General features: G+C 40.6%; 1 protein-coding gene across 1 annotated transcript; it reads left to right on the top strand.

Moving 5' to 3' along the window:
• Positions 1 to 11,190: 11,190 nt before the first annotated feature.
• LOC132866593 (polyadenylate-binding protein 1A-like) lies at positions 11,191 to 17,316 on the top strand. The gene is made up of 7 exons (XM_060899399.1): positions 11,191 to 11,235; positions 11,702 to 11,890; positions 15,218 to 15,354; positions 15,461 to 15,548; positions 16,679 to 16,812; positions 17,035 to 17,085; positions 17,251 to 17,316. The coding sequence occupies exons 2-7, from the start codon at positions 11,707 to 11,709 to the stop codon at positions 17,314 to 17,316; spliced, it is 660 nt and encodes a 219-aa protein (XP_060755382.1). The 5' UTR covers positions 11,191 to 11,235; positions 11,702 to 11,706.
• Positions 17,317 to 23,186: the final 5,870 nt, after the last annotated feature.

Below are 23,186 nucleotides of genomic sequence, written 5' to 3'. Positions count from 1 at the left end.
GTGAACAAGGAGTTGGGTTCGCAGTAAGAACATCTCTCCTAACCATGATAGAAGCACCTTCTGGCGGTACCAAACGGCTACTGTGCCTTCGTCTAAGCTCCACAAACAGTCCAGTAAACCTTGTGTCTGTCTATGCACCCACGCTTAAGTCCCTACTGAGACAAAGTACAAGTTCTACAATGAGCTCGATGAGCTTATTAGTCAAATGTCTCCAACAGAGGACATCTACCTGCTTGGCGATTTCAACGCCAGAGTTGGCACTGAGCACGATGTCTGTCCGGCATGCTTCGGCCACTTTGGAGTGGACAAAATAAATGAAAACGGACAGAGACTTTTGGAACTATGTTGCGCCAGGAACTTATGTATAACAAATACTTATTTCCCAAACAAGGAAAAGCACAAAGTCTCCTGGATGCACCCCAGATCACATCGATGGCACCAGCTTGACCTCATCATTTCCAGAAGGAAAACACTCCAAACGGTGCACAGCACACAGAGCTATCGCAGCACTGACTGTGACTCCGATCATTCCCTTGTTATCAGCAAAATAGCGCTACAAGGAAGAAAACTGCTGCACCATGCGAGGCCTAGGAGTCTCCCAAGGATAAACCCTGCCCGTACTAAAGATATTGACAGCAAAAACAAATTCCATTCCCTTATCAATGGCCTGAGACAGGCCAGGGATGTTGTGTCAGCAGAAACACGATGGCAGCACCTCAGCACTGCTATATACAAGTCTGCTATTGCCGCATTTGGGAGGAAAGAAAAGAGAAATGTTGACTGGTACGAAGCCAACCTTATGGTTATGGAGCCAGCAACCCGGGCCAAAAAAGAAGCATTAGTTAAATGGAAGAGGGACCCCACTTTGCACAACTTACTCTTGCTAAAGAATGAGTTAAGAATCAAGAGTGAATCAAGTAAATTGATTCACACGCATACGAGTTTGTTCTAAAGAATTGATTCAGTGAAGCTTTCATTGAGATTAAAATGCACACCCATGTCAACTTATACAGAATGTCCGTATTTTATACGGATTTGATTCAATAAACATAGTATACGGGCGTACAAATAAAGTTATACGGATTCTTTTTAACAAAAAAAAACCACTTCAATATTTATTTAGAGCTATAATCAATTCCCGCGATGATAAAAGAGCACATAACATTTACACTTTGTGTTTTTTTGTCAAACATTGAAGCTTGTATTCATTCTTAAAGTTTATTATTATTAATATTGAATAAAAAGTACCTGGGATATATCATTGTTAATTATCATTCAAATTTTAGGTAAATCATTTTAATTTACATCCTATAAGGATTTTATAAAGGAAATAAGGATTTTGGAAGTTTGTCACACAGGTTTGATTGACCAAAGGCTTGACATTTATGCACACCAGGAACACAGTTCTAACTGTTCATGTCCAGAGTACTGATTTGTTGTTTCATTATTTTGTGCATATCCAGTAATGCCTTATATAAATGCTATAACAATTAAAGATACATTACACAGCTCCTAGAGATTGCAAATACCTGAATGAGGATAAATCAAAACTGAGCCGGCCAAATTGTCTAGAATTTGTGTAGAATACTAAACCACAGCAATTCATCCAATCCCGTGGGTTTTTCAGAATCGGGTCTGAGTACCTCCTTATTACAATACAATTTTCCCCCCATGGTGGCATGAAGGAATCAGTCTCGAGATTAATTATTATTAAGGGTTTAACTCATAAAGTGCGCTCTTCCCATGACAGCTTATTCACGAGGATAACCATCTCGTAAACAAATTACTAGGATAACCTTCCCGTGGCTCCAAAGAACATCCCGTAAACAAATTCTACGAGGATCACCAAAATAAAAACATCCCGTAAACAAAAGTCTACGAGGATCACACGAGGATTAGCATCGTCCCGTGCCTTTACACGAGGATTACCAATAAAATCGTCCTGCAGACAAAATCTACGAGGATTACCAAATAAAAACAACTGGGTTTTTTTTTTTCTGATACTACCAACCAGGCAGTCCACCAATCAAACTAATCAATTAAAAGAGACTCCTTACCTGATTGGAAAGTATCATCCCGGACGAGCCCCCAAATTGTTAGGTTCAACCCAGTTAGAAGGTCAACGTCTCGAGACCACCGCCCTCATGCCACCCAGAGCTCTGGAGGTCAGTCGCAAAGAAAGACAGGAACCCCAATGTAGTTCACATCTTTATTTGCAAGTTCCCCAATTGGACAGGAATACAGAGGGTTATTATATGTGGATATTATCTGATGAAATGACATCACTGTTTGATATCTGTGTGTGTGTGTGCATATGGGGGGGTGTGAGTGAGTGACATCATTTTGATATCTGTGTCTATTGTGTGTGTGTGTGTGTGTGTGTGTGTATGAGCAGGTCTTAATTACTTCATTGTTCAGACATCTTAAAGGTCATTGTTTACGTACCCCCCTTCAGGTCAGGGCACTATGTACTTAAACACAGATAATATATCTAGTCTACGAAGTCTAGTCAAAGAAAAATACATCAGACATTAATACCAATTTAAACAGCAATAATTTTAAAGGATCTAAAAGCTAAAAGATGAAAAGCTAAAAATATTAAAATCATAACTCAACACATGAATGTGTGTCTTGTGCTAAGTCAGCAAATTACATCTTGATTTCAGCAATATGTAGTAAGAAAATCATAAGCAAAATAACAAACAATTTTAACAAAGATATGTTATCAATATATGTTATATGTTATAAACAAAATAAGAACAAACTTAAACAAAACAGCCATACGAAAAATAAGAAAAATAAGAATATGTCTGGCAAAGCAAAGAAATGCTACTTCACCGGAGGACAGGATTCAGGATTAAACTCATAAAATCTTTAACATTAGAATCATAAAGTCTTAACAATCCTAAGTTATATTCTGTAATTATAAAACTACATTCAATCATTGGATATGCAGCTGTGAGTGTGTGTTGGTGTGTCTGACATCATATGTAGACCTCCAGGTGCCGTTTAGACACATATCTGATCAATAATACACATTTCATATCAAACATAAACAAAATGTTCCCAAACAATGTCCAGCCGAGACATAAGGTCATTTTAACTGACAGAAATTAATCCTTAATTTTGTCACAAAAATATTACTGCCTTCTTGGTCAAGAATAATACTTATATAAACCTAACATTGAGATTACTGTGGATGAGTCTGAGGACCTGAAGGTGTCTTTGGTGTGCAATTTCTCCAAAACACTTTGCACTCAAGGCTCCATCAATGCACAGTTGATAACATCAAAAAAACATCCTTGCTATGGAATTTTTCACAAAGACAATTTAATTATAGCCCTGGTTGAACACAGCAAAATCAGTAAAGCCATAGAGATTTTCTGAAGAAAGTAACATGAACCTGCTTTCCTCCACACATCTCATGCAACCATCTCAAATGTTGAGCAGGATTCTGCAGACATGAAAAAGTCAAACCTTTGAAGGATATAATGAAATTCCAGCAACGCAAAAACAATTACTCATGGGTTGTTTGGCTTGTTGGTCTAGGGGTATGATTCTTGCTTAGAGTGCACGTGGTCCTGGGTTCAAATTCCAGCTGAGCCCAGGTTTTACCTTAAATGGTCAACCTGGACTGCTGGTAACATGGATTTCACTTGGCTGCATTGTTCTTAAAGTGCTAGTCTAATGAAAGTTACATCAGAAAATCCCCAGTTTTGTGTGTGTGATGTGCTCAAATATGCTGTAAAGTTGGTGGACAAATAAAAAATTGGTCAGGAAAATATTTTTTATGCGTCTGAATTCTATTCCAAAAATCACTAAAAGCTTGTCCATCATTATTAGATCGTAGCGAATTACAGGTCAGTGGCGCTGCACACGTGAAGTTATAAGTACCTTATTTTATGTCCACACGGACTCTATACTATTCTCTGCAGTGGTGTGGGTTCTTGATACCGAGTCTTTTGAAAAAGACACCAAAGCTCTTCAAATTCATCCTCAATCTTTGGTTGGTTGTCTGAGGATGATTTAGAACCTATAGCCACGGAGAAAGAGGCAGACAAATACACAAGCCAAGTCGCTCATGAAGAAGAAGAGCAACAACTGCACCAGCTGTTTTCTGGAACCCGGGAAATTAATACATGGTACAAATCATAGTTTGATATTTTTTAAACTAATTTGGTGTTCAACTTTCACAGTTATGATAAAGCAGTGTCGCTAAATAATGGCAGTAAATAGTCACTTACTCTCACTTTACAGTGCTGGAGCTGCAGGAGCAGGTGGCGCACAACAGGCAGGAAGTTGTTAGGATTCACCTCCAAAACTAAGTTGCTCAAAGTCCAGAGTGCTAGCCATTACACCATGGAACCAAAACATTGCTGTAAGATTGTTTTCACCACCAAACTACTGGAATGGACCAGGCAAAAAATTAAGCATGCCCTTGGTCAAAGACTTAGATGTATGCAAACCACACATACTCCTCAATGCCAAAACCCAGGATTGAACCAGGGAGCTTTAGGCTAACGCACTCACTACTGACCTATTCCAGCAAACCTTTCATAATGAGGTCATGTCTCCATCCAAGCACGGCTCTGATAGCTTTTGCTGGGGAAAGCTCTGCAATCTAAAGCATAATTATGTGATCAGGAATGGCTCTAGTGTGATGGTGTATTCGGGCCACTGTAGCTAAACAGTTTTTTACAGAGCTGGGGTGTGAGGGTAATATGCTGAGGAAAATTCATAATTTCTGAGATTAAAGTTGTAAATGTATGATTAAAAAAACTCAGATACTCAGATTGTAAAGGTATACATTTTCAAGAAAAGAAGTCACAAATTTATGGGAAACAAAACTCGAAAAATAGTGTTTTTGTTAAGTAACCACTTCACTTTGCAAGGTTGGATCAACATCATCACGACACAGATGCCATAGATTTCCTGAGTTATAGGAAATGCAGTCCTTCCTCATCAATTGTGTAATATAAAAGAATAAAGTGTCAGTTTGAAACGGCTCAGCTATTAACTATAACTGAGAGTTACAGGAAGTGCAGTCTGTGTAGTCGACTGCCCCCACTATTTTTCAGAGTTTTCTCATCAATTGTTTTTTTTCCTCATAAATTTGTGACTTTTTTCTTGTAAATATCTGCAATGGCCCTAATATGCCATCGTACTCTATTTGAAATGAGATTTAAACTTTCAAACATGTTTGTAGGTGGACTGGCTAATTGCAGATAAGTGTGAATGTACGTGTACATGGTGTCTTGTGTTGTTCTTGTGTCCCATCCAGGATGGATTTCCTGGTTTTATGCCTGGTGATGTTCAGATAGACTCCAAATCCACCGCAGTCCTGACCAGGATAAAGCAGTTACATGAACATTTGTTGGCTGCAGCTGCTTATATTGTGTAGAGTGGGTTTGTAAATGATTATATAATATACCAAACTTGAGGATTTTTGATGGTTGCTCTGTAGCTTGGCTCCACAAGGTTTAAAATTGTAGTTTTATCAAAGCCATAGACTTGTACTGATAGACCGTAAAAAGCCAACTTGGAAGATGTGTGCCTGAAGAAGTAATTAAGAAGCACAGTTCTGTGAGAAGAAACTTAAAATGCTTTGTTTCACATAGAGGAAGCTGGAGTCAATCCCAGCTCAACACGCACACCTATGGGCAATTTAGAACAGCCAGTCAACCTGATTCATATGTCTTTGGAAGGAAATCCACACAGACACATGGAGAATATGCAAACTCCACACAGAAAGGCCTTGAACCCAGACCCTTCTTGCTGTAAGGCATCAATGCTGACCACTGCACCGCTCTGACCACATTATGCTATCTTCAATTTGACAAAAGTTGTGTAAACCAACAAGAAAGACTTTTCTGTTTATGCCTATTGGGTCTCAAAACTTTGCTATAAATTCTCCCAATGGTGTTTAAATAAAATTCAGATTCTTGGGGTAAAAACTGTATTTTTATTTGTGTTGCTCTACAAGCTGTAAGAATGGCAATTAAGGAATAACATTTATTTTCTGTATTAATATAGTATTATATAATATTAGTATATTGTCCAAATGCATCATTTTTGTAGTTTTAGAGAACTGAAGTCTGAAGTTGAAAGTCATCCCCCCCCCCAATGTTTGGCAAAGAATTTTAATACAAAAATATTTCTTCAAAACACAAATAATTTGTGTTTAAAAAAATAAACACAAACTGAGTCATCAATTATTGTTGACTCAGTTTCTCCCCTCAGATTTTTTAAACTGAGCACTCAATATAAAACAAATTTGTAAGTCAGACAAACTTCCATTCGTAATGACTGAGAACTGGATATAGAATTATGAGTGAATGTAACTTTATTCAAACACAAATTTATAGGTTACATCCAATTCAATTTTCAAATACAGGGAACTTTAAATACTTGTTCCTAGAACAAACTTCTATAAAAAACACACACAGTTTTATGAATTTTAAATAAATAATTTGAATTTTTATCCAAAATTACATTTTACTCAAATATGTGTGGAATGTTGACAGTTTTTTTAAGCTGAAGTGACCAGTGTTCATACAAGACTATGAATTAAAAAAAAAGGTTGTCACAAGGAGTAACACTATATGAATTCATAATCTAGTGAATTTTATTGTTGATGGTATTTTTCTATATATTTATAGGATGTTAAACAAGCAGACTGAATCAATAAAATTAACATTTTCATTCTGAGATGAAGCAGAGTTGTCATGAATAAATATGAGTGGGTGGAGCAACATGTCGAGACATCAGAGAAAATCTCAAACACACAACACAGGCATCTATTTCTAAAGCTAGAGGTCTGAACTAAACACTCAGGATAATGTTACTCCTCTTAGTTTTCTTCAGCATCACTGATATTGGTAAGGCATATACATTACACATGAAAATTTTTTTATCATTAAGAAGCAATTTCTGTATGAATATCTGCATTTATGATGAAAATATCACAATATTCATGTTTTTTATAACAGAGGCTGCTGACAGCAGCATTAAATCAAACCAAACTAATGTATTTTCAACTGAAGGCAGCAAAACCACACTGTCCTGCGCATATACTGGACCAGAGACCAGTCTCCACTGGTATCGACAAAAACCTGGATCAAGACCTGAGTTTCTGCTGCTGATTCTTGAAAGCAGTGGAAGTGTCATACACACTCAACCCCCCTCATCAACGACTGTCCATCAAACTTGATAAACCGAGTAAGAAAGTGGATCTGCTCATCTCCTCTGCTGCAGTGACAGACTCTGCACTGTACTACTGCGCTCTGGGGCCCACAGTGACAGGAAACCCAACTACACTGTACAAAAAGCACTACACATAACTGGAGCAGAGCCGTACTTTTCTCACACGATGGAGCTATTTACATGTTCACCCTCACTTCATGATGTCAGTTTAACCATCATTTTTTCACTGACAATATGCTGTGGTAATACATTATTTTAAAGGAAGACAATATTGGAGGTAAACTAATGTCTTATTCTTGGTAGAATAAAGCCCAACTTGCACTTCACTATTCTTTAGTCTTTATTTATAAAGACCTGTATTTCTTTATAATTATAATAACTACAATGTGTCCTCTGTTATGAAACAGGCCTTAAATTATCACTAGAAGCTAAAAAGCACTAAACAAGTTTTTAATAAGTTCATATGCATCCCACTTTCTAAAGTCAAGATCCTGCAAATCCACAGTGATTTTACACAGTGAGGTGTGTTTTAGTGAAATGAAGTCATTATTGAGAATTTCTGATATATATTAGTCTGGTGGATGCACAGTACAACTAGGAAGAGCTATTACACATAATATAAATCATACCTTTTATACATTTACTTAAAAATGAGAAAATTGCCATGCTTGTGTGCAATTTACTTTGTGTTTCCTTTTTTTTTTATAATAAACTGTTTATTTGTGAATTATTATTAAATGCTTCAATATGTCTCAAGGCTTGTAAAAATATTTCTGCAAACAAAGACTAAACAATGGGAGAACATCTTTCAGCAACATTGGTAACAGCCGAACATTGGCACCAGTTACCAGTTCTGTTCATACGAACTTTCATTTCTGAGAGGCTCCATAAGCAATACTCTTCTTTAACATGAGAGCATGAAAACTGATTCCATCATTGTCTTGATTGTTGGATTTTAAGTCATCCTTTTAATGTACTTCTTATGTTTAATGACAGAGGAAAGAAAGATCTATTCCTGATATTCCTGTATTTATGGACAAATAAATACAGGTCTGAACAGTATTTGTCACATAATTCACTGTCAATATTCATGCAGCTTGTGACAAATACTGTTCAGACCTGACTGTAAGAGAAAGATAAACTGAAATAATTTCCGTAAAAATAATTATAGCAGTGGGAAAAAAGTCAGGAGAAACTTGTCTTGGGGCCAGTTTGATCGGATATGATGGTTTAACACACAAACCAAATCCACGCGATGTGAGGGGTAAGATGGCGGCCAGATGGCTTCACTCTGACGAGCCTGAGCTCTCGGTCCGGGAGAGAAGATGCAAATGTGGCCTTGGGCAGCAAAGTGACGCGTTGACTAAATTGGACCTTAAACAGAGCCAAAGAACAATTATTGACTACGCCACCAGGGGACTTTCACCCCAGGAATATTAACCAGAAAACACTTCACATGTTGACACGCAAGGTTCGTTTGACTAAAGACACCAGAGACCAAAGTTATGAAAATACAAAAAGGCTATTTTATTACCATGTTTACAAAAATAAAAATTTCCCTTTACTTCACAAACAATCACTTTCATTCACACTCACAATCCAAAGATTTAACTGACATGTATGTGGGGCAAGGATAAGGGAAAAATCAATATTAACGGGGCTGAAGCCTACCAGCAGGGGGCAAGATACCAAGAGACGAAGGAGGAATCCAAGGAGGCACACCATACAAGCATACGTGTCACACTCACTGCAACAAATCGAAATAAATCAAAAACACAACAAAAAGAGAATTCCACACAGGCACACGTGAACACACACACGGAAAATAGGGGAACACCACCACCTAAGGGATCAGCTGCCACCCCGCCTTGGGCACTCAGCACCTGAAAAGTAAATAAACAGAAAAAAAAGATAAGAAAAGAAAATCAAACAAAGAAACAAAAGAAATAACATACAGCTTGATCACAACAAACTAACCAATTAAAAAACACACAACCACACACAATATAAACTAAGGGAGGGAAACTACATGGACCACTGATGATCCACAGCTTGCAATGGCCTCCCACCAGTACTGGCATACAGCTGACAACAAAAGGCTGCTTGCCACAACAGAAAAATTGGGCAAACGTGGTTGCTAGCCGCACACAAATTCACATAAAATAAGCTCGTGAGCATTAAACCAAATAAACAGATAAGAAATAAAGAAAAAGCATTAACATAAAATCAGGCCCAATAAGATAGCCCGCTGGCTATCCACAGCTATAGAAAAAGAGCCTCCTGCCAGTAGGTAAAACCTGAGCAGGACTAAAGCAAATAAACAAAAATACCCAATTTAACAGAAAAGCAAATATCCCTCATACCACACTCCAAGCACACATACACACACTAATAAGTGAATAATGATCAAGCACACAAACAGTATCACACACACCCTACAAAAGTTAAAACTAGTGTTAAAGTACTATGGTGGTTTTGCAGCCTTCTTCATACAGGCAGCTGCACCAATCAAAGAAAGCAGCACTTGGTAGAAACGCGCTGGCAAGAACAGCAGCAGACCCACGAAGCAGCATTCGAGGCCCAACAGAACAGCAGCCTAGGGTGGCGTGGAGTCACGCCAACACCGGCCGCTGCCCTATAACACAAGTGAGTGGATACCGCATACGTAGATCTTTCTCAAACCCGTGATGGCACAAGGAAAACTCCGTAGCAGTTTAGTTAGAAGGAACTCATCAGCACGCACTTGAAGATTAAATGCCTTAGGCAACAGCCATACGCTGAACCATGAGCAATCACGGCAGGAAAACTGCACAACAAGGAAATGAATGTTACAGCCTACCCGAATAAACGTCCCCAAATGTTGAGCAGTACGGTAAAAAGACTCGCTTACCAGCATCAGCGAAACCACCCGTTTATAGGAAGAAGCACCGGCCAGTGCGTACTCCTTGCCACCGATTCAACCCCCGGTCGGTCGGAAGTGAAAGCAGCTACGATGACACAGTCCAGCATAATTATAATAAATAAAAGTCCGCCCCATTGGTTAAAACACTAGAAGTCCCAGACAGGGGCCATTTGGCCTTTTTACCTAGAAAACCCACAAGAGGGCCAATTGGCCCCAAGTCCTCCCTGTAGACATTCATTTTGTTATGGAAATGTGGCTGTTAGTTACCTTACAGCTTAGAAATGAAATCTTACAATGCCTGTTGAATGTTGAATCTCTGCATCTTCGTTCCTTGGAGAGGAGCTTCTTTCACCACAAAATTCTTGAGGGAACTGAAGCGATAGTCCATGTGCACTGAGGTATTTATCCATCAAACAATTGTCTGGTTGCAGTCACATGAGTCGTTATGGTCACATGGGACATTCATATGTTCACATTTTAGAATAGAATGTGTTTTTATTCCTCATTCTCACATTCACACAGAAGTAGCCAACATGACTTCACCACTGAAGTGTGAAGTGTGTGAAATGTGACCTCCTCACCCCACACACTGCCACTAACAGCCTCATTACCATAACAAAATGAGTGATTAGTGTATTGGGGAAAAGCGGTCGGGCCAAATGGCCCCTATGTGGGTCTTCTAGGTAGACAGAAAAATGCTGGGACTGCTAGTTTAATTGGACTGGCCCCTCCCAATGCAGCCAGATCTCAGGGAAACTGCAGAGTAAAAGGTGATTCCACCTGCTACACAAAGCCACCCACACAGAACACTGAATGGGCTACTGAACAAGACAGAGCGATCAGGATGCGCTCTCTCTCTCTCTCTCAGGGAGCTGATGGCACCTGGTCACGTGACCTGGGTTTTCCCCTAAAGTTTAGGGAAAACCCAGGTCACATGATGCAGACAATTTCATTAGTTCAATTAGTTTAAATGAAAACAGTTTAATTAGTTTAAATGAAAACAGTTTAATTAGTTATGTTTCAAAATCTGCAGCTATATAAGAGCCACACATCCACACAGAGCTTCAGAGCGACACAAACCTTCACAGCGAGTAACAGCGAGTTTCAGCGATTTAATCTTCTCCTTCGTAGTAAGTCACCTTGTACTAACTGAGTGATTTGTATTTTTTTAAGTTTTAATAGTTTACTAACACGCCACACACTAATCTCATAACTGTGTATTCTCGTTCCTTCTTCTTTACCTTCATACTGATCAGGGCTGGGTTTCCCAAAAGCCTCTTAACGCTAAGACATTCTTCACTAGGAGAGAGAGAGAGAGAGAGAGAGAGAGAGAGTGCATTGTGCTGCTTGCTCTACCATTTAACGATAATCTTTTTGCTGCGATGCTTTTGGGAAACCCACCTTCAGCCTTTAGGTCCTTACGTTTTACGATTCCTCCAGTCTCCATCGAGAAATGCATTTTAGTGTACTTATCCTCAGCTTTGTCTGTTTAAAACAGGAGGTTACCGTGTCGATGCTGACAATGTTCTGTCCATCATTCAGTTGGTCTCCTTGCTTTTCTCCACCACTGAAAGTCTGATTTTTCTCTCTCTCTAGGTAAAATGAACTCAAACTCCACAATGACCTCACTGTATGTGGGTGATCTGCACCCTGATGTCACCGAGATGATGTTGGTGGAGATGGTGAGCCGTGCAGGACCTATTCACTCTGTCCACATGTGCAGGGACAAGAAGACCTTCTCCTCACGCGGCTACACTTTCGTCAACTTTCTGCATCGAGCTGATGGTAAGACAGTACAAACCATACAAAAGACAGGAGAACGCTGTTCCCGACACTATTTCTGCATTTTTAATACCAGTTTATAGCCTGCTCAAGGATCCATGTGTGATTTATGTATGATGTTACTGCTTTCATACATGGATAAGTTAAAATCTGTGCCTCTAAAAAGCTTAATTTTTTGAAGTTTTTTAAATTCTCTTAGAATGCATATAAAATCAGGGCTTTACATTAGCACCCGCCAAATGCGGGTAAAATTGGGCTTTGGCGGGTAATGACTTTAGTCTCACTATAGCCACTTTGGCGGGTGGTTTATTCTGTGGTATGACAATATATTTTTTTGTAGTTTTCTCTGAAGGCATCTGATATAATAAACGCATTGCAATGTAACATTACATGCCTACAACTCCCATGAGCACCTGCGTAAACATTCTGACAACATGTTAGAATTGTTTAGAACGTACTTTAACGTCTCAGGTAAAATCAGTGATGCAGTAACCTGCGGTTAATGAACGAAGCAACAAAGTTGCTGACGACTGACAAGTGCACTATGTGGCGGCATATAGCTGGAGTTTCAAACCCTGCTGCTCAGGGAAAAAGGGGCAGAGATGATCAGGGCCGGAGCAGCATTTTAAAATCACCGAGGTCCGTGATGCGCAAAGCGCGCGCCAAAACATTTTCTCCATATTTAAATGAGAGGGTGAATTACACATCACACAAGAGATCTATTCCTGAAGTTACTTTTAATGGTGTTTGAACTGAATATCATCAGTTTTGAAAAAAAAATCATGTATGTGGCAAGAGTAAGAATAATTGAAGCTTGTTTAATGGTTTCCTCTGGCCCAAGCAATGAGGACAAAAGATCCCCTAACCATGTAGCCCAAGGAACTGAGATACATTAACAATCTGGCATCCGTTACACCGACACAAAAAAAAAACATTCTGGGGAAAAAAAAAATCAGTATACACCACCATGTTTTAGGCAAAGTTATCCAAGGCAAACATAAGTTGAAACTTTCCACTCTATTGCTTTGGCTTATCGAATGATTAACTGTATTTTTAAAATCACAAACAAGGCAGGCTACAACTGCACTGCTGCACATGTAGTCCGGAGTAAACCTGAAAAGTAAACCCGATCTGCTCAGAGAGTCATTTGAGCTCCTCTTGAGCCTCTTTCAAGATGTTGAATATAGGGTTTTGATGGCGCATCCTATATGGAAAGCCACTAGAGGCATGGCCACGTTCACATTACACCACAGGTTCCTGAATGTGGTCCTGGAATGCACCATTTTCCCCTGATTCAGCTATAATCAGCTAATTAACTAATTATACAACAGTTCAGTAATATACAGACTCAATAATTTGATTGGCTGAGCAGCGTTCCATTCGTGCCTATGTTTAGTATAACCAAACTGGGACGTTACCCCTTTTCGACCCACAGAGAACGGATTCTGTTCCTGTTCAAAGAATCCTGAATGGAATTGGTTCAAGAACTTGTTCCCTGTTGGTCGAAAAGGTGTACCTAGTCATTCGTAAGGGTTTTTTTTTGTTTGTTTCTTTTGTAGGCTGTAGCCACAATGTCATCATGTTGTCAGAATCAGTGTAACATATCTCTCATAACCCGGGATGGAACAGTACCGTCGTGTGTGTGTGTGTGTGTGTGTGTATTATTTACCAGCTGGGGGGGTCCGTATCGTGAAATACCATGACCGAGGTCTTGAAAATACTGACCGAGGCCTTTGGGCCGAGGTCACAGTATTTCACAATACGGACTGACCTTAAGCTGGGAAATAATATTTATTTTTTCATCTCATCTCATTATCTCTAGATGCTTTATCCTGTTCTACAGGGTCGCAGGCAAGCTGGAGCCTATCCCAGCTGACTACGAAGTTCGAAAATGTAAATTTAATAGCTTCATGAAAGTGCGCTGATGGTTACCATGGAAACCCCGTGTCTCCTGCACTGCATTCCTCCCCCGAGTCACGCATGCGCTCATTCGCTTTTTTGTTCTTGGTCTCAGAGCCACGCACACCAAACAGAGACAGAATCAGCGTTTAACATCATTAACAATGCACTTTTTACGCAGACATTTTAATGTTATTCTTTATTTTTTATCCAGTTGAATATTTAGCATACCAATGTAATTTCAGCTCTTAAAAGTGACTGAGGTCTGGACCGCGGGGGCCTCAGAGCTGGCTGCGGCCATGGAGATGAACAAGACACTAATAGGAAGATAAGACAGTTCAATGACAAATGGAAGTTCGGGTGTGATTGGCTAGTTCATAGCAAAACCGAAAATAACATGTACTGTGAAGACTGTAGAAAGTCTGGCAAAGACAGGCACCAGTAATTTTAAACTCAAAACTATAAAGGACCACGAAAAGTCAAATGCACACATCAGTCCTAGAACATCAAAACAGGCGAAGACGGCTGGTCACTACAGGACAGCATTGCTTTCAGTCCCTGGCTGTCATGCAGTCGGCTGAGCTGGAGAGGCTGGAGCTGCGGTTTAGAAACGTTCATGCGATTGGAAAGAAGTTGATCTCACCCCAGCTATCAACTTATGGCCTGCTGGAAGCCTCAGGTCACAAAGACCATTTTTCATGGACCATTCAGACTCATCTGATGATGAATGTAATGAGGACATTTAATGTCTCTCTCTACACATGTTCACACACACGCACACTATTAATAGATAATACATAATATACATAATAATACTTGATAATACACATAATACTTGCATATCAAAACATCAAATGTTTTTCAATGATAAATGTTTTGAATTGGACTTTTAATATTAGAATCAGTTCAGTTGTACTGAATGTTATTTTTCATATCGTACGATATTTCATATTGTAAGGGGCTTGAATTTGAGTTCAATAAACAGAATACTCTGTTTATATTTTTGTCTGAATTGGTTGCATGTTTTCATATAGGGAGCGACCTTAACAGCACTGAATACTTGAGTGCTATTGTAGAGATACATTATACGCTGCCATTCATAATTAAATCTAGATCTTCCAAACTTTAACATATCATGGTGAATAAAAAACTTCGATTTCCTGGCAACAAAATTGTGGCTAGTGAAAAGGCTGAATGGCTAGTGACTCAGGAAAACCACTAGCCACAGTGGCCGGTGAGCAAAAAAGTTAATGTAAAGCCATATATACTGTGTGTGTATATATAATATTCAAATTTTCATAACCTTTCTGACCCATCTTTACCAAGGATGCCAGTACTTCTGAATCTGACTGCATGCACATAGTATAATTGATACCGATAATGTTTTTTTCACTGAAATGAATGAGCTGTGATGTGTTTTCGTTCCTTCAGCTGAGCGAGTGCTGGAAAGCGTCCCAGCTGTTGAGACAGCTGCAGTTGGGGACAGCAGTCCAGTTGTGGTTCCAGTTTCAGCTGCAAAAGAACTTCCAGCTACAACTGATGCAGTGCCTCCTACAGCTGTGTCACCTGTGAGTGAAGTTCAGCCAGACAAGGACACAACAGTAAGAACAAAACACAAGTAATGAGTCATAATAATAATAATAATAGAAGAAGAATGAGTTCCTCTGCGTCCAGGATGGACCCACATCACCATCTGCTGGGAAAAGGCTGACCATCTACATGTTGGAATCATGTCCTGTAGATGAACAAGTCCAGATGGCGCGTGAGTTTCACACTCATACACGCATAAACACACACCAACATCTGGCTCATACACACTCCTGCTCTGCAGCTCAGCGTATAATCCACTGTTTGTTTTTGTTTTTTTTGTGGCCACTGCCTCAAAGAGGCGAAGCGAGGCAGTAGCCACTATGTCATCGTGTTGTAAGAATGAGTGTAACAATAGTGAGACTTTGTAACCAATCAGCACTTATCCTGATCAAGTTCGATTACCCGTTCTACTTCTTGATAGACTTCAGAACCAATCAGAACCAGAAATGGAATAAGAGAAACCTCGTTATAACTTCGTAGTGTTGTAAGATAACGGGCAGATAAAAAGATAAACGAAATTCACCTTGTGGTTCACCAAGGCTACTGATTCGATATCGAGTAAGTGGTGTTCATTTGAAGAAAATGTACCTTTTTGATTATCATGGCTTTTGTTTGGTCCTTCTGAAAGGTCAAATGAAAGGTGTTTTTTTTTTTTTTTTTTTTTTTTTTTTTAGCTCTTTGGCAGATAACTTGAGAAGCCGATATCAAACTTCTGCTATTGGCTTTAATTTTTTAATTGTATTTTTTATTTCAGAGTCTTTACACTCCACTTGTGAAACAAAATATGCTCATTAGTTCTAAATAATGCTTCAAAGACAATTCATGAACAAGTGCTTTCATACTATTTTAAAAATAGATCGAGTTCACAGCACTGCATTTAGAACAAAATACACTAAACAAAACATGGTAACCAAAACACTCCAAACCCTGATGCTGCTCGCAGCTTGGTGATGCTTGCAAGAGATGAGGCGAGTAGAATTGATAACATGTGTATATATGCTATATTTACTGTATGGACATGGGATCAGAAAACTATTTTATTTATAAACAGTAGCCAGCCACATGGACCCATAGGGTACCTTTTTTTTCTCCCCCATTATGGTTTGCGATGTGTTTCCTTGTCGAGATCGAAAACTTCTCCAAGCACCTGCTTTCAACTCGTCTTGCTTTTGTTCCTCAATAATCGAGAATAGAAAGAGTCTGGCGCCTGAACCCCGCCCATGTTACATGATTGGATGGCTGGGACCATTCACTCGATTTCTGTTCTCTCACACCTCACTCACTCTCTCTGTCTGTCTGCAGATGATCACTTGTTGCCTGTTGTTGAGAAAATCCACCCGAACTTGGCAAATAAGATCACCTGGATGCTTGCAGGGAACCAGAACAATTACGAAATCATGAATATGATCAGCGATCCTGAGCTCCTGTATGCCAAAGTGAGCGCGCACACAATACACACACACACACACACACACACACACACACACACACACACACACACACACACACACACACACACACACACACTCAAGCAATTTACAGAGTGTTTCACCTCTGATTCTTAAAAGCGTCTGATAATGAAATGATGAATTAACTTTGGCTATGTGGAAACAAAACCCCACCCACCAATCCCTCTTTCCTCCTCTCTCTGTGTGTAGGTGGATGAAATGGACGCGATCCTGAAAGCGAGGGAAGCTGGTCTCAAGCCGGTGAGGATCTTTTAATAAAAACTGGACGTCTGCTGAAATTCAGTTCTGAGACACACAACGATATTTTGTATTCGATTTCTATTGAAACGTTTCGTCACATCACAGTTTACACAGAGATCAAAAACATTCAGGAGTTGTTTCTGACCTTGTGCACTTCTCTTACAGGAAGCCGTCAAGATGCTGTTCGGTGACGAGAACAAGAAAAGAAGGAAGAAGGAGTATAGATTTTAAAAAACACTGCACCCGTAATGGAAATTTCTAATAAACACTTCAGAACGCTTAGGAGTCGTCTTTTCAGTTATTTATTACAGTAGATCATATAAAATATATATAAAATAGGAAAGGAAAGAGAAGAATAGAAGAAGACACCACTTCTGATGATGCCGAGAGTACGCGCACTCTGAGTTGTGTTTTAGGAATGTTATCTATTATACTCTGAAAGCATTCGCTCACTGCTTGTGTCGTCACGTGATTGGCTCAAGATTTTCTATGAAGTCTTACTAATGAGTGCACCTGGCGTGCTCTGGTATGTGCAGGCAGATGCGAGTTAGGGAGAGCTCAAGCTCCCTGCTTATCACCACCGAGGTCAGGAAAGGTGATTACATCATGAGAAGATGCGTAGTTAGGACGAACTCAAGCACCCTGCTCATTACCACCAAGGCCACAGAAAAGCGATTACAGCATGTGGAAAAACATCTCTTCTCAGTAACTAAGCCACTTTAGTTCAACATACAGAAACACAGAGAATAATAATGTTCATCCATTAAGTCACTTGAGCTCAACATACAGAAACACAGAGAATAATAATGTTCATCCATTAAAATTCCCTCACATTCTCCCCTCTTTTTATCCTATAGGATAATAATTGCTAAAAGAAAAAAAATGTACACAATTTCAGTGGTAAGAGTTCCCAGAGAGATTCAACTTAACATGTCATTGAGTGTACAGGGATAATGCTAAGGCTGTTTTTTTATAAGACATAGACATCTTAAGTTAACGCTAGCAAGCTACATACATAGATCAGGAAACAATAGAACAGGAAACAATCATAATGAAAATGTTTTAAGTCAGGACTAGTTTCATGTCAACTGTGCTGATGTCATCGAACAGTGGGTTATAGTCTTCATGTGAGTTTGGAGGCCAGTCAGGCATGTCATCAGAGTCTATTTTCACCATCTGGTAACCGATATTTGTCAGCTGCCTCTGAAACACAGACATACAACCATAGGCGCCAACTTCATGTCAACACTGGGGGGTCAGAATTATGTTCTTGCATCGTGACGTCATGACGTCGGCAGTGTATGTAGTTGAATATCAAAGACTCAGTTGTAAGTCATTTTCATTCATTACTATTCACCGTTGCAAGTGGGAAGCGCCCATTTTAACGATAACTTATTATGATGCATTAAAAAAATCTCACAACTTTAAACATTGTATGAAACACAATTTATTCAATAAACAAATTTAGTTTCATGCAATTTTCTTTGAGATGAATTCGGCAGACAACTGACAAGAATAGTGCAAAAAAAAAACGTGCACCATACTCCATAAAAAGGCTTAAGCGCGTTAAACTTATATATCCGCATCGGCTTTAACACAGACTTCAGTGTCCAAATTCTGCACAACATGATCACCTTCATTGCTGGTGGCTGCCGGCCTACTGGTTCGGATAATCCACTTGTCCATTTTGCTTCATTTCTATGTTCACTGTTCAGTGAAAATGGCTGCGGGAGGCCACACAGAACTTTTCGCCTCAGTAGTGCTGCCTTGGTTGCTACGCAATGAAATATTTTATTTATGTTTTTTTTTTTTGCCTGGGCCGCATAGGCCTAGTGCTACGCAGTGTAAATTTTGCGGAGTGCAATCTGTCAATCACTCACTGCCAACCATTGGAATATTGCAAGCGGAAAAGGGGGCGGGTCATGTCCGATCATAACATTTTAGGTGATTTTTCTATAGATTACTTATTTTGCATTCAAAGCTAGGCTATTATTTGTTTAGTTGGTTTCAATCGTCAGTTAACATGAATTCATCTGTACTGTTTACTACTTTTTCACGTTTCATTATTGGGGTGTTTTTGCCCCCCCAACTTTGTCTTTGGGGGGTCAAAAAGGTCCGTGCCCCCCCGCAGATGGCACCAGTGTATACAACATTGACAGAAAACAGGGAGCAAACATAGCATCACAATCACTAAGCCCAGGACCGGTATGGTGGATAGAATCAGAGTCTTCCATCCACTGAACTAACACGATCAGCTATCTTCAACTCCTCCATGTTCATCTGCTCGTAATTGTTCAGCAACCTTGCGCATCTTGTTCAGTGCCTCAATGATGTTACCGAGTTAACCCTTGCCCTTCTTGACATGTATTGGTGCTCAGAGGGCGGGCACGCCCTATCAGCCCTCGTCCCATCTCACCGGGACTTGGAGGAAACTCGAAACCCTCAGGCTTATCTATGAGCTAGACACTGAAATACTCTTCCCTATTGAGGGTGCATGCGTGATTGATGTGATACTTGCACTGTTCCATGCAGTGATGCCTTTCTTCCTCACGAGCTTTAGTCAGCGTCTGGGTCACTTAGGCCTTCTTTTCCTCCTGCTCAGCCGGTTCAGGAACCCTCCTGCAGCGGCTAGCGTGGATCCATGTCACTCTGCCTGTGACCTTCACTGCCACTGGGGTCGTGAGCAGGACCTGGAATGGGCTATTCCACCGTGGCTTGTTCAACTTGGTTTGTTGGAAGTCCTTCACCAAGATCCAATCCCCTGGTTGTAGATCATGCAGAGGTCCCTCAGCGGGTTTGGGAAGTGCTTCTTTGTGGATAGATTTCAAAGCAGAGGACAACGTTGCACAGTAATTCAACATTGCATCATCACACAGTGTGGTGTCTGGCAGTGTTCCTTGAGCTGGCCCTATCCTCGTGTTGGGTACTCGTCCAAACAGAATTTCAAATGGGCTTAACCCATGTTTAGGTCTAGTTTGCATCCTCATTTGTGTGAGTACTACAGGGAGGACCTTTGTCCATCCTAGCCCTGTTTCTGCACAAGCTTTGCTTAGTTTATTTTTAAGTGTCAGTTCAATGAAGTCCATTTGGAGATGATCAAATGGTTTGTCTGGTATTGGGTGTGCTGCTTGAGTTAGTTTGATACCTTGACCTGCATTATGTTGTGCACATATCAAGCATTGCTTGCAAAATTTCGCAGCATAATTTGAAAACCCCTTTGTGAACCATCTCTTTGTTACTTCTGCTACCATCCCCCCTTTTGACACATGGGTGAGCCCATGTGCCAATTTTGCATTGAAAGGGAACATGCATTTTGGTAGACAGGGACGGCCCGAGGGACAAACCCAGACCAAGTTTGCAAGGATACAGCCCGCCTGTTTCCAGACTCATCTCTAGTCCTGGGTGGCAGTGCTCTGAAGGTCCGCTAGCTGTAAACAAGGGGTAGAAACCTGAGGAAAGGCAAGGTTAGAGAGTGAACTGGAAGCCGAGGCTGCACACTTAGCTGCTGCGTCTGCCCTGGCATTCCCTTGAGACAGAAGATCAGTATTGTTAGTATGGGCAGCACACTTACACACAGCAATGGCTCTAGGGAGTAGAACAGCATCCAACAACTCAGAGACCAGTTTATGATGTGCAATGGGAGATCCTGTGCTAGTGAGAAAATTTCTATGTTTCCAAATAGTGCCAAAATCGTGCACAACGCCAAATGCATACCTACTGTCCGTAAAAATATTGACAGATTGCCCTGCAGCCAATTTGCATGCCTCAATAAAGGCACAGAGCTCTGCGGCCTGCGCTGACAGGTTTGAGGGCAGACACAACGCCTTGAGGACCTCGTGATCTGAGACTACGGCAAAACCTACTTTGCTCTTTCCTGTCTCTGAGTCTCTGGAGGCTGAACCATCCACATAGAGGACCATGTCTGGATTTTCCAAAAGGGTCACTCTTTAAGTCTGACCTGGGGGAACAAAAATCATTAGTGAGAGCAACACAGTCATGTGGCTCTCCATCATCCTCTGTAGGGAGAAGAGAGGCAGAATTCAGAACAGAACAACGTTTCACAATGATGTTAGGCATATCAAGTATGACAGTGTTATACTTCAACCATCTCTGTGCTGACAAATGTGACGTCTTTTCTACAACAGAAGCAGGGAGACAGCATGTGGGACCAAAAGGGTGAGGTTAGAGTACCCCACAATATTTCTGGAAGCAGTTACCACCTTTTCAGCTGCAGCAACTGCACGCAGGCAAACAGGAAGTCCAGCCGCCACTGGATCCACCCTGCTGGAGAAGTAGGCTACAGGTCTCAATCTATCCCTGTGTTTCTGCAAAAGAACAGAGGTCATAAAAACCCTTCTTTTCATCTACACTTTGAACAAATGGTTTATTGGGGTCAGGCAGTCCCAAAGTGGGTGTGGTCTGCAGAGCACTCTTTAGGGACGTCAGGCGCGTGCGGGACAGCCGCAGCATTGACTGCTTGTAGATCTTGGACAAACCTCCACTCATCGGGCTGGGATGGTTTTCTTGCCTTCTTAACTGGAAAAAATAGGAGTGCGCACTGGAGAGTCCTGGCAAGGGACAATTACATCTGCCTTCAGCAATGAATCAAAGACCCGTCTTATACCTGCAATTGCTTCTGGTTTGAGTGGGTACTGGGTCTGTTTAGGCCTGAAATCTGATTTGGGGGTATTCACCACTGGTTCAGCATTCTTTATTAGGCCTACATCATGTTTACCCTTCGCCCAAACGGAATTTGGAACTCCCGCCAATTTGGGGTGCACCTCTGCTGGAGTTATGCCTGTGGAAACAGAGACAAACAGGCCACTATGGCTGGGGTCCCCAGGATCCCAGTCATCAGTGGCTAATATTACACTGCGCTTAACATGCACACACCAGGCCCGTAGCCAGCATTGTGGAGGGGGGGGATCTTTTTTCCCCAAAAGTGGACTTCATCTGGCCCCCTACTCCCGTACCCCCAAATACACGAGCACACTTCAAATCTTCTAATTTAGACATTTTTATATTCGTTATAAGTTCTCTGTTGTCTAACTTATTATTGTTATGTTCCTACAACTGTGCTGTGACTTCATTGTCTGTCTCTGTTGCTCACCTCAGTTGTCTGTTGTTGCTCTCTTTCATTGTCTGTCTCTGTTGCTCTCCTTTATTGTCTATCTGTTGTTTCTCTCTTCCACTGCCTGTCTCTGTTGCTCTCCTTCATTGTCTGTCTGTTGTTGCTCTCCTTCATTGTCTGTCTCTGTTGTTGCTCTCCTTCATTGTCTGTCTGTTGTTGCTCTCCTTCATTGTCTGTCTGTTGTTGCTCTCCTTCATTGTCTGTCTCTGTTGTTGTTGTTCTCCTTCATTGTCTGTCTGTTGTTGCTCTCCTTCATTGTCTGTCTGTTGTTGCTCTCCTTCATTGTCTGTCTGTTGTTGCTCTCCTTCATTGTCTGTCTCTGTTGTTGCTCTCCTTCTTTGTCTGTCTGTTGTTGCTCTCCTTCATTGTCTGTCTGTTGTTGCTCTCCTTCATTGTCTGTCTCTGTTGTTGCTCTCCTTCATTGTCTGTCTGTTGTTGCTCTCCTTTATTGTCTGTCTCTATTGTTGCTCTCCTTCATTGTCTGTCTCTGTTGTTGTTGCTCTCCTTCATTGCCTGTCTGTTGTTGCTCTCCTTCATTGTCTGTCTGTTGTTGTCTGTCTCTGTTGCTCACTTCAGTTGTTGTTTATGGCATCAGAACACTCCTGATCTGCCCATGCTTTAGCATAAAAAACAACAATAATTTCTAATTGAGATAAATGTTTCAAGTAATCCTGAGATTGAAATAATATCGCACAGCCCTATAAGGACAATTAATTTAAAATTGCCCAAATGCAGCAACAGTGGGTGTTTTCACACACACTGGTCTGAACATTTTCATTTTTCAGCTAGTGCACATGTTTCTTTTCACTCTGATCCAAATGCCAAACCACTGACAGGGCATCATGTTACCATGATGCCATGTTACCATGACGACTGAAAAACACGTGCTCTTAAAGTCTCGCATTTTACTGTCTTCACACCACACCACAGCTCCGATTTCCCAAGCTGAAAAAAATATAAAAGCAGCCGC

This window comes from Neoarius graeffei, chromosome 18 (genome assembly GCF_027579695.1).
Source record: "Neoarius graeffei isolate fNeoGra1 chromosome 18, fNeoGra1.pri, whole genome shotgun sequence".
Taxonomy (NCBI): domain Eukaryota; kingdom Metazoa; phylum Chordata; class Actinopteri; order Siluriformes; family Ariidae; genus Neoarius; species Neoarius graeffei.
Note: the sequence above shows the minus strand (reverse complement) of the source record. Positions and strands in the feature narration are given on the sequence as shown.

Bases quoted from the DNA above. Each gene is read 5' to 3' on its own strand.
- LOC132866593 (XM_060899399.1), top strand. From the start codon at position 11,707: ATGAACTCAAACTCCACAATGACCTCACTGTATGTGGGTGATCTGCAC. The intron at 15,549-16,678 runs GTGAGTTTCACA...GTCTGTCTGCAG, and splicing joins TGAACAAGTCCAGATGGCGC to ATGATCACTTGTTGCCTGTT. The intron at 17,086-17,250 runs GTGAGGATCTTT...CTTCTCTTACAG, and splicing joins GGGAAGCTGGTCTCAAGCCG to GAAGCCGTCAAGATGCTGTT.